At 36.5% G+C, this 12,939-nt stretch overlaps 1 protein-coding gene across 2 annotated transcripts in view; it reads left to right on the top strand.

The window, feature by feature from the left end:
* The window catches only part of Ttc7 (tetratricopeptide repeat domain 7), a 371,341-nt gene that overhangs the window by 153,639 nt on the left and 204,763 nt on the right, over positions 1-12,939 (top strand). For both annotated transcript variants that reach the window (XM_090400945.1, XM_090400946.1), the window contains exons 7-8: positions 1,282-1,345; positions 7,302-7,439. In XM_090400945.1, coding sequence (XP_090257071.1) covers positions 1,282-1,345; positions 7,302-7,439 — 202 coding nt within the window. The remainder of the gene's footprint in view (positions 1-1,281; positions 1,346-7,301; positions 7,440-12,939) is intronic.

Here is a 12,939-nt window from a genome sequence, read left to right as displayed (position 1 = left end):
AGCGTGTGTATTCTATAAATATTTCCATTGCAAATGTTCATCTAAAATAGCATCAATAATTCTCACACTTAGTACTAAGCCTGTTGGAATATGTGCAGCTGCTGTTCAACATCCCTTCAGTACACCTTGAAATCCACAGAACAAGCTTCTTTCCTCCTCCTTCATTCCTGCTATTGCTGTATTGTGGAACATTTTTCCCACTGATGTGTTTCCCAAGGAATACAATAAACAAGTTTCTCCTTTTGCAACCCACTACTCATATGGTACTAATGTGCCATAGGTTGATCAACCAACCTCTCGTATATGGGCTCAACATAAAAAAAAAAGGTTGAAATGCAGCCACCTGTTATTTTATGTATCAGACTATTAACCATTATAATGATACAGAAGACATATCTGTCTGCCAAAGAACAGGTCAACCATGCTGCTCTAGGATGCAACAGGTTGTGTGGGCTGTGAAGAGTCGTTTAACTGTTCTTCAATGTAACTACTCTTTAAACAATCAGTTATATGTCCCAGATGGTTGCACAGCATGTACCATAACTCAGGATTCAGAGAGGTCATCCTATGTCAGTGATGGTTTGATGGGGGGGGGGGTTGATGTATTGGGGGGATATCCAAGTTGTATTTCTGAAAGAAAGAGGGGTCAAAACCTTTGCCAAAGTGTATAAAGACACTATGCTGAAACTTGTGGTTTGGCCCCCTGAACAACACCTTGTTTCACGGTAGGCAGTGGACCCTTCCAGCAGGATTCAACCCTTACACACAAGGAAAGGACCACACAACAGTCATTGGAGGGGAATTGTGCCTGACCATATATCACCATCTGATTGGTCATCTGGAAGTCCCAATCTGAATCCATTGAACTTCAGCTTGTGGTCGGAGCTTGAGAGGCCTACAAGAAATGACACCCCAGCATTGCCAGCCTGAAGGTAGATTTGGAGCAAGCAGTGGCAGTGTTTCTGTTGTGTGTTGCCATCAGTATGTGGCCTCACAGACTTTGGGTGTTTGTGAAGGCAAAAGGGAAACATTTTGAAAAAAGTAAAGCAAGATTTTATTTTATCTTGTTGCACATATATTAAAATGATCATACTCAGTATTGTGTTGTTAAAAACTGCAGAAATGTAATATTAGAAAAGACTTTTTAAACATCCAGTATGTCACTGGATCTTTAGCAACTTTTTTCTAAATTTTAAAATTTATTTCAGTTTTTTTTTTTTTTATATTCTTTTATTTTTAACTTCAAACAGTATAATTTACTTATTTTAACCAATTTTGTAGTCTCTTCTTGCCAAAAGATGAAAATGAAGAAATTCTTTTGCTACTGTTTATCAGTGAAGCTATGGTAAGTACATAATTCTCTCCAATTTTTGATTTACTAAATCATTTTTTAGATTTCTATGAAGCAAGTGGGAGGTTGTTGTTATAGTGCTATACAGAAAAATTATAAGAAAATGTTGAATTTAATACAAGTTAAGTTTAGTAATACTGGACAATAAATAAAGAAATTATTTTTCTCTTCTGAAAGAATTTACATCTTCAATATATACTTTTAAAATACTGAATCCAAAAACAACTTATCTAAACTATGTAGTATGGTTACTGTAAAACAGTTCACTTCGATATATTAGCATTAGTGGTCAGATATCATCTGCTCAGTTACTTTTCCACATTTTAGTTTCTTATGGTTTTTTCCTACCTGAAGTATTGATATATTTACTTGTTGCATTGTTGAACTTTTTTTTACCATTGTTCTACCATTCATATAAAAGCTTTCAGAGTAATTCTCCAGACATCTAGAATATCTTATTTTTTTTATCTTCTATTATTCTATGATTCCTTTTACAGGACATTTTGATACCTTCTTGATATTTGTCTTTCATATTCTTACTTGTCTTCCCGTGATTTTTCTTTAGCTGGCTTTGTGCATAGCTTAGCTTTCTTACATTTTTCTCTGTATTTTCAGGGCATCTTTTGACTAACTTTGACAGAAACATTTGTATAATTTCTTTTTTTTTTCATGACAGTCTCTTTAAATTAAGAGCCTGTGTAGCTCAGTGGATGCTTTTGCATTTGCACACCATGGCGCTTGATCGCTCGAAGGAAGATTCGTTTCGAATCTAGTCAGTGACTAGAGGAAATTTTTAGAGATCGCTCGGTTGTACAGAGTGATGCATAGGGCAAAGCGGCAGCTGGAGTGATTACAAAAATGTCTACCAAGTGGATCAGCTAACAAAAAGAATCAAAAGCATCACAATAAAAATGAGAACATGATCGGGAGGTGAAAGAAAAATTAAGGAGTGAGTGTTATATGGTGATGCAGTAGTAAAAGGTCTAATAGATGAGAGTTTGACAAAATCGTGCTTTCCCGGTGCGAAAATTAATGATGTAAGTGAGGCTGTTAGAGGACAAAATCATAGGGTGAAAGAAATTATAGTAGTGGCAGGAACTTAAAAGGTGAAAAATTTGCTATGAGAGAGGACTTGAAGGAATTACTAAAGGTAGCAAAAGAAAAGAGTGAGAGAATTAAGATAATGAGTCTGTTGCCGTGGTATGACAGAGTAGAGTTGAGAAGGCGGGCCATAATTGCAAATGACTCTATGCTCAGGTTATGCAGGAGGAGTGGTGTGGAGTGAGTTCGATGGGGAAAAGGATTTATACAAGAAGGATGGTTTGCATCTGAATGGATTTGGTGTGCGGAGACTGGAAAAAGTGTTGCTGAATAAAGTGGATGTGCAGAATCAGGGAAACTAGAGCTATTGGGGGGGGGGGGAGGAAGCTGTTGAGTGGATATGCAAACATCAGCGAGGCAGTTGAGTGTAAGAATGTGTATAATATGCCTGAGTTAGTATCAAGGACAACAAACCAGAATGGGATAGTTAGTATAAGGCATCAAGATAGGGATGGGACTAGGAGACTTTTGCACTTTATGTTCACTAATGCCAGGAGTATTAGGAACAAGGAGGAATTTTTGGCCTTGGTTGGCTCTTCCTGACCATAGGTTATTGGCATTAGTGAGACATGGCTAACAGAAGATGATATAGTTTAGTGGGTTAGAATGTGAAGGGTATAGTGTGTTCAGGAAAGACAGAGAGAAACGAATGGGGAGAAGAGTTATTGATGATAGCTGATGAACTGCAGCCAAAGAGAATAGAAGTTCAACTGCAGGATAGTGAAAATAGCACATATGAGACTATTTGGTGTGAGATTGAGGCCAACAGAACAAAATATACAGTTGGGTGCTGCTATAGACCAGGCGATGGAATAGATGATTGAGATGGTATGCATAGGCAAATAGACTCAATGAGTGGATGACAGGTAATTATTATGGGGGATTTCAACTATGGTAACATTGATTGGAAGGAGGAGAGGACACATGGGAGGAAGGAAATGGATTTTATGCAGTTACTAAGGGATAACTACTTGAGACAGCATGTAATGGAATATACTAGGGGTTTGAGAATGCTCGACCTAGTAATTGCATCTGAGAATTTGACTGTACTGAATATGATCACGTTGTTACCAATTGGTGAGAGTAATCATAAGGTCTTGATCTGGGAGGTGGCTAAATGTGTGGAATTTTCAATTAAGACAGGGTACATATGGAATTACTGGGCTGGTAAGTATGACAAGCTTAGGAGATTGCTTGGTTCAGTGCCATGACGTGTAAAACTGCAAGGGCTGGTTGTTGATAGTGGGAAGTGGTAAAGGAGCGTTTGAAGGAGGTAATGGCTGCCTGCATACCTCGAGTCCGGAGAGTAAATCGAGTGGGGGTTAAATGGATGAATAACACCATTAAGCTTGAGCTGCAAAAAAAAAAATTGCGGAGGGAATTTTAAGGAGAAAGGTGACCTGCAGGCACACGAACAGTATAAAGCACAGGTCAGAAGGGTAACTAGTGTGGTAAGAAAAGCAAAAGCAGATTATGAAAGGAAATTAGCAATGCAAGCTAAAGAGAATCCCAGAGAGCTCTTTCGATATGCTACAAGTAAAATAAAAAATGTATATGGCAGAATGATTTTAAGGAATGCCAGTGGTAGAGAGGTAACTGAATCAGTTGAAATAGTAGAATTACTAAGCGAGCACTTTGAATGATGAGGAGTTCTTTAGGACTGTAAATCCTCACTGTGTTATTCCATCTTTTTCTGGAGATGATAATGATGATGTACTCTTGTATTTTGGGTTTGTTGAAGAGTTAAGAAAGATAGGGAGATGGAATATTCAGAGTTTAAGGATACTTTAATATCCCAATATTCCAAAGTGAGAAGTGTAAGTCCAAATATATGGAAACAAAGAAAAAAAAACAAAAGAAAAAAAAAGAAGGAAAAAAAACACGCACAAGGAAACAAAGAAAGTGTAACAGACTTTTATAATAGGCTACTAATCCTTGCAAATAGTCTGAGTGTTTCCGGAGAGGAAAAGCCTCATTTAGATTAAGCAGTTTTCTCAGTTTCTCTTGGGGTTGAAGAATGAATTAAAAAAAAATGGCGTACAAAAAAAAAAATAAAGAACTTAGAGGAGTGTTACCTCGTGGTCAGAGAAACAGAGGAGAGACTTGGCGATATTCATCCCGCCTCTAATCCCAGACAAGTGCACTCCGTTGAGCAGTTAGGTGATTCCACCAATAACACTAAGGGAAGACAAATCTTGATATGCTGAAAGAAAAATTTTCAAGAGAAAGGGAAGAAAATGAAGGAGGGGAGACCTAGAGAATACGACTCAAATTAAGGTAATAGACAAGAGATAATTGACCATACCAAAGTTGACAGACTCCTTAGACATGGAGGCATTAAGATTGCTCTTTAGACAGGAGGTAGAGAGGCTACAACAGCCATTAATTGAGTGGCTAGATGCAATTATTAAGCAACTAGAAGAGCTCAAAATGAGAAACTGCCAAAATATATCATGTTAAGATAAGGAAAATAGTGAAGTAAAAGAGGAAAGCTCCCCTAATATTACAGCTGTAACAAATTTAGGCATTTTGCTTGGTTGCTTTAAGAATGGGAAATCCCCCCCCCCCCCCCCCAGAGGAACTAGATATGAGTCAAATATTATTATTACTCGCAGCTGTTCAGTAAGTAAACAACCTGAGTAAAAGAAAAGACAATATCAGGGAGAAGCCTGAGAAATCTCTGATGATCATTCGAGGCTTAGTAAAAGGGATACCTTGTGATGTCCTACTGGACACTGGATCCCAAGTCTCTGTAATAACTGGGTCATTCTTCAAGAGAATAAGCACCGGTGTCTTGAATGACTTATTACAGCTGAGAAAACTGTTCAGATTAACGGACATCTCTAAAGGCTGAGATCTGTGCACCGAAAAAGGTGAAAGTTGACATTAAGCTTCCTGAATTTGACTTTGAATGTCTAAGAGTTACTAGTTCTCCTCAAGACCTCTCACCTGAGCGTTCAAATTATTATGGGATTGGATTTTTTAGAGAGATATAAATTCTCTTGCGATTTCCATGAAAGGAAAATTTCCTTAATGGGAATTCAGTATGCATTCTAGAAAAGGCAGAACTCAGAAGGCTCAGGAAATAAGAATTGGTAATTGAACTGAGCAAATAAATAAGTGCAAGGAGAAGAGAATAGAAACGTGGATCAACATGACCCATCTAACTCTTCCAAAAATCCTTCAGTAGATGAAAATCTCCACAAGGAAGTCTTAACTAGTGCTTACATAATTTCAAGTGTTGCACTAGCAAGTAATCTAGGGAAAGAGAAAGACCCTGTAAGGAAATACTGTAACAAGATCAACATATGTAGAATAGAGAAGGTAGAGAGTATCAGAAATAAACCTCCACAATCAGAGCTGGGAAAGTCCCTTATTGTCGAGACTCAAAAAAGGGATCCTGTGTGGAGAAATATTTATGACAAAAGAAAGAGGGGCGATAGGTTAGTAAATGCTGAGAGAGAAAGACACAAAACATATAAAACAAGAATTGTAGTAAACAAGTGTCTGAGAAATAAAGAGTTGGGTGAAACAAAGGCAAGGAAGTTCTTGAAAGTTTTTCCCACTTGGTTATACTATAAATTAAAGATATCAAGAAATTATATACTTTATTTAATCCTTTATCCAAGTGTAAACAAAAAAAGTTTGCACCTGAAGTATTTTCAGGACTGGGGCAACTTGTGGTAAAGGTGGTATGAGACCTCAATAAAGGTCGAAACCGGTCTGGGTAGTGACCTTCCCATAATGCATAGCATTTTAAATGTCCGCAAGGAGATGTGCTTTGCATTATGGGATACTAAGGCAAGTGATGTGAACTCATACCACCTTTACCACGAGTTGCCCCAGTTCTGAAAATATTTCAGACGCAAACTTTGTTTGCTTACACTTCGATAAAGGATTAAACCAAGCATATAATTTCTTGGTATCTTTAATTTAAAGGCTAGGAAGTCTGACCAACTTCTACGGAGAGGAAATACTGAGACATTAAGCGTAAAAAGGGAAGAGAAAGAAGCTAAAGTAAATCATGGTCCTATCCAGAGAGTGAAGGAAAGAAAAGAAAAAAAAGTTTTTTTTTTTGAGGAAAAGGGGCCTTTGTAAAATCTCTCGCAATAAATTTATTAACCAAATTTTTGAGATCGATTTTACAGAAATCTCTGTAAAATCGATCTAATGTCTTGAGCAAATAAGGACAGCAAGTTATTTTTTTGGAGTTTTTGAAACTACAGATGTGATGTATGTACAAGAAAAGGCTAGTGGTGTAATTCACCCCAGAAGAGAAATCTGATCTTGGTTGGTAAAGGAAAGTAAGGCATAATCTTTCTTGCAAGAAATGAAGCAAGACTATCAGATGAAGAAGCGGAACAGAGCATATTGTTATTGATAAAACTATGGATAGGATTTGTACTGTGAGAAGCTATTTCTGTATAGGAGGAAGAGTGTGAGCTATAGAACTCTCTGGAGTGTTCTGGAATTGTTATGGAAATTTAAGGAGACGTGATCCTCTATGACATGACATATAGTGAGTGAGCAACTCAATAAGAGATGTTTCTTCTGAGAAACTCAGAAGAAACCTCCTGTATAAAGCAGACTGGATGGAGAAAATATGCAATTGAAATAGGATTATTCTAGCAAAAATTAGGATCACCAAAGCTAAGTTTACTTGGCCATAAGAAAAGCCAATAGTCCTAATACATTAAGTGAAGATGGGAGAGTTAATACTTTAAATACTTTTAAAAGTTACTTAAAGAGTATAATAAAATATAATCTTTAAGTAAATTTATTAACACTCCAAATAATGCGTCATATAATTTATTATTTTGAATTTTTTATTCTATTATGTTTTAATTAGGCAGTCAGAAATGCTGTTCTAGATAGGTCACCAGAATTTAAAGATGCAAGAATCCATTCTTATCACAATGTGACTGCTGTGTATGATTTACTTACTATTGCCTTAGCAAGAAGAGGGCAGTATCAGATTCTTTCTGAGGTATATGAGTTTAATTTTTTTTCATGTTTTAAATTTTATAATTAGGTTTTTAAAAGGTTTAATGCATGTTATGACATTGATAATGTTAAATAAGTTATTAGGATAAAATGAGAGGAAGAATGAATATTTTAATTTTCATATTATGATTAATTGACACTTCACTAATAAGTGAATATTAACAAAATATTGTTAATAAATCAGAACACAAGTGATTAATAAGACAAAGCTGTTAAAAAATAATAAAATCAGATAGTAGATTTCATTATCTTAGAAACTGCACATTCTTTTCCTCAGGTAAATAAGTCTTGGAATTTTCTTCGTCATCATCATTTTCTTGATATGTGTCCTCAAGGGGTGTTCGGGTTACTATGATAGTACTACATAATTAAGTTTATATTATTAATAATCGATCAACAATTATCCTCCAAATTAGTATATTGACAACCTGCCAATAATGTCATATCTAAGAATTATGAAAATTATGGAAACAGCTGCCGGCCTGGTCGGCCGAGGGGTTGGTGTAGATGATGATGATGGTATTTGGGGTTTGTTGTGGTTGGTGGATTGTAGTTGTGGTGGAGATGGAAAGTTGCAAAGTAGGTACCCTCAATCGATGAGTCTTTGGACTCCCAGGAGGTGTCTCATAATAATTATAATAATAATAACTACCATGTTAGAGTAAAACTTTAATTTAATATAAACCAAAATAAACACTTGATGTTTCGACCTTCATATTAAGGTCATCATCTGAAGTATACACATATACGAGGAAACAAGCTGCACAACAATCTACATGGTATGCTAAAGTTACTGATCAACCATTAAAACCATTGGCCTGACCTCTTGTATAAAAAAAAAAAAAAAAAAAAAAAAATCTTACTACATCAAAGCTAGAGTCCTGTTATTAATATTATTAGGTTAAAATTAAATTAAGCTGGAGAGCAACATGCTCACACCAAAACAAATACTTATATAAGCATACACATAAATTACAACACACCAGTATGAATAGTGGCCAATAAAAGCTGAAAATTGCTTAGAGTCCTAAAGTTAGGGTTTACTGGAAAACTAAGTGGGCTGAATGTGTGCCATCCAAATTTTTGGGATTTTTATGCCACTATTATTGTTAAGATTTGGGGTAGTTAATTGAAATTTCACATGCTTCTTTAAATTTCCGTTCATAACACCCTACACCAAGTACTTTTCCAATCAATTTGGTGTAGGGTGTTAAGAGCATGATCTGAGAGGCCTGCTTCTCCAAAATTGTTAAATTTAATGTGCTCCTTGTGTTCTTTTTTATGGATAGGGATTGTACATCCAGTTTCTTCAATATAAGGTAAGTTACAGGTGCAATAAACTCCTGGGTGTGCCAGTGGTGGGGGAGGGGGGGGGAGGATCCTTAGAGGAGTTGAATATGTTAAAAAACGTTTAATTTCCTTGACCAAAAAGCTCTGGAAAGACTTTTAATGGGATTATATTGATCAAGTGCATATAATAAACAACTAAGTTATACCAACTAGTTTCACCAACTAAGGCTGTTGGCATCTTCATGGTACATAACTGATGTAAGGCACTAAAAAGTAAAAAACTGTTACAAACTATAATCAACTGATGCCAATTATATTAAACAAAGAACAGAGCGCGTACAATACATTCATAGAGCGTGGATGATATCACTTGTTATTTAGGAACGTTCTATAGTTGGCACTATAATTCAGTTCTCGCGAGTTGAAGGATCTGATAAGGGTCTTCCAGATCACAGGCAAGATTAGTCCTTGGTTCCTGTTAAGGTTTTGTATACAGCGGGCAACTGTTGTAGCCTCGTTAAAAATTCGGGAGCGGAAGTCTTCCTCCATGTAAGGAATTGTGCTTCTATCCCACTCTATGGTATGGTTCGTTCTTGAGAAATGAAAAGCTAACCCCGATTTTTCTTCTCTGTTATTATTGACGTCACCTATGTGTTCTTTTTGCATAATTTCAAGGCTCCTCGAAGTTTGGCCGATGTAATTCAAGCCACACGAGCAGGGTATGTTATAAACTCCAGCATATTTGGAGAAAGGATGGCTATCTTTTGGAGATCTTAAGAATTGTCTAATCGTTTCTGTGGGTTTAAAGGCCACTCTTATTTTATGTGGTCTAAGGAGTCTAGCAATCTTATTGGAAACTGTCACTAAGTATGGAATGACGATGGTAGAAATATAACGTACATCATCTTGTTGTCTTTGTCGGGGTTCAGAGAAAAGTATCTTGTGGACGAGTCTTCGAGGAAATCCATTCATGGTAAGGTTGGTGGATATCAGGGATAGTTCTTCCTGGAGGTCTTGTTGATCTGTTGTAAGGAGAGAGGCACGGTTCTTCAACATGTGTACAATACTAAGTTTCTGAGAAATGTGGTGGCAGGAAGTGAAATGTAAATAACGTCCTGTATTGGTAGGTTTGCGGTAAACTGAGAGGTTGATACCACCATTCGGAAGCTTCTTAATTAAAGTGTCCAGAAATGATAATTGGTTATCTTTTTCAATTCTAGAGTGAATTTGATTGTGTGGTGTAGAGAGTTGATTTTGTTAAGAAAGTCGAACAGGTCCTTTTTTGTGTGGTTCCAAACGATAAAGATATCGTCCACAGTATCTCCACCATACTGTGGGTTTAGGGTCTGTTTGAGTTAAGATTTTACTTTCAAAATCCTCCATAAACAGATCAATACAAGATGGAGAGAGGGGGTGCTACCCATTGCAAGGCCAGCCAATTGCTGATATATGGTTTTATTCCATAAGAAAAAGTTTGATGTTAAACAGAATAATGTCTTGTGGGAGCAAACTTCCTAAAATGTTGATGACTTCCTCCACAGGGATGTTAGTGATTTATATGATCTTTATACAAAACGTTTTAAGTCAAAACCTTCTCTAGCAGACAGCAAAGTTATTTTTAATTTATCAGATCATGTATTAACAAAACCAGAGATCAATATACTTAAAAAAGGGTTCAATTTTGCGATAACACCTCATAATGTCCCTAAAGTGGATATCATTTGTAATATAGAAAAGGCAGTCTCGTCGTTACCGGAACCCTTAGCTAATGATATTAGATTAAAAAGTAGTATCATCCTCTCATCTTCCAGAACTCCTAACAAAAACATCACTACTCTGAAAAAAGAACATTGTATAGTTTGAAGAAAAAGAAAGACATTATCATATTGAAGGCAGATAAGGGAAATTCAACAGTGATTTTAAACACCAGTGATTACGAAGATAAGATTAACAGCTTATTGTCGAATACATCAACCTACCTTTAGTGTCCTGGTCACAGACCCAACACTAAAGAACCACAATGATGCCAATGATTTAATACGTCATATGGTGAACTGGTCTATAGACTTAAAATGTAGATTGAAATCCATGCATCCACTAACACCAAGACTATATGGCGCTCCTAAGGTACACAAAAAAGGAATACCACTACGCCCGATTGTGGATGGAATCAATTCGCCAACTTATCGGTTATCTAAACACCTGGCAGTCCTCCTCAAACCACACATCCATAATTCGGATACTTATATACAAAATTCGCAACATTTCGTTGAGAAACTGAACAACATCTCTATCTCCAATATGGATTTACTCGCCAGCCTGGATGTTACATCTCTATTCACTAACATACCTGTAGAGGAAGTCATCAACATTTTAGGAAGTTTGCTCCCACAAGACATTACTTCTCTGTTCCGTCATTTTTTAACATCAAACTTTTTCTTATGGAATAAAACCATATATTAGCAATTGACTGGCCTTGCAATGGGTAGCTCCCTCTCTCCATCTTGTGCTGATCTCTTTATGGAGGATTTTTGAAAGTAAAATCTTACCTCAAACAGACCCTAAACCCACAGTATGGTGGAGATATGTGGACGATATCTTTATCGTTTGGAACCACACAAAAAAGGACCTGTTCGACTTTCTTAACAAAATCAACTCTCTACACCACACAATCAAATTCACTCTAGAACTTGAAAAAGATAACCAATTATCATTTCTGGACACTTTAATTAAGAAGCTTCCGAATGGTGGTATCAACCTCTCAGTTTACCGCAATCCTACCAATACAGGACGTTATTTACATTTCACTTCCTGCCACCACATTTCTCAGAAACTTAGTATTGTACACATCTTGAAGAACCGTGTCTCTCTCCTTACAACAGATCAACAAGACTTCCAGGAAGAACTATCCCTGATATCCACCAACCTTACCATGAATGGATTTCCTCGAAGACTCGTCCACAAGATACTTTTCTCTGAACCCCGACAAAGACAACAAGATGATGTACGTTATATTTCTACCATCGTCATTCCATACTTAGTGACAGTTTCCAATAAGATTGCTAGACTCCTTAGACCACATAAAATAAGAGTGGCCTTTAAACCCACAGAAACGATTAGACAATTCTTAAGATCTCCAAAAGATAGCCATCCTTTCTCCAAATATGCTGGAGTTTATAACATACCCTGCTCGTGTGGCTTGAATTACATCGGCCAAACTTCGAGGAGCCTTGAAATTAGGCAAAAAGAACACACAGGTGACGTTAATAATAACAGAGAAGAAAAATCGGGGTTAGCTTTTCATTTCTCAAGAACAAACCATACCATAGAGTGGGATAGAAGCACAATTCCTTACATGGAGGAGGACTTCCGCTCCCGAATTTTTAACGAGGCTACAACAGTTGCCCGCTGTATACAAAACCTTAACAGGAACCAAGGACTAATCTTGCCTGTGATCTGGAAGACCCTTATCAGATCCTTCAACTCGCCAGAACTGAATTATAGTGCCAACTATAGAACGTTCCTAAATAACAACAAGTGATATCATCCACGCTCTATGAATGTATTGTATGCGCTCTGTTCTTTGTTTAAGATAATTGGAATCGGTTGATTATAGTTTGTAACAGTTTTTTACTTTTTAGTGCCTTACATCAGTTATGTACCCTGAAGATGCCAACAGCCTTAGTTGGTGAAACTAGTTGGTATAACTTAGTTGTTGTTTATTATATGCACTTGATCAATATAATCACATTAAAAGTCTTTCCAGGAGTTGAATATGTTTTTTAAATTTAAAGGTGGTTTAAAAGTGGCATTAAGATTATAATGTTGTAGAATTCTAACAATTTTTTTCTGATAACTCTTTGATGTATGGAATGGCTATGGTTTTACTGTAATCTGTATTATTTTTTCATGAAGTTTTCTGAAGAACTTTATCAATAGTATTTTTGCTATAGCCATTATTTATAAATGTATTGCTAATAATTTTTAATTCTTGTTTGTTCATTAAAGCAAATTGTTATAGCTCTGTTTTTGAGAGTGTTAGTGGGCGGCGGCCAGGAGACAGATCTGGAGCTGGAAGGAAATATCATCAAGAAGGTGAGGGACTTTAGATATTTAGGTTCAATAGTGGAAGAAGATGGAGGAGCTGAGAAGGAAGTGGGATGCAGGATACAAGCGGGTTGGAGGAACTGGAG

Source organism: Typopeltis vanoorti, chromosome 11 (assembly GCF_054136105.1).
Source record: "Typopeltis vanoorti isolate ZY-2024b chromosome 11, IOZ_Tvanoo_1.0, whole genome shotgun sequence".
Lineage (NCBI taxonomy): Eukaryota > Metazoa > Arthropoda > Arachnida > Uropygi > Thelyphonidae > Typopeltis > Typopeltis vanoorti.
Note: the sequence above shows the minus strand (reverse complement) of the source record. Positions and strands in the feature narration are given on the sequence as shown.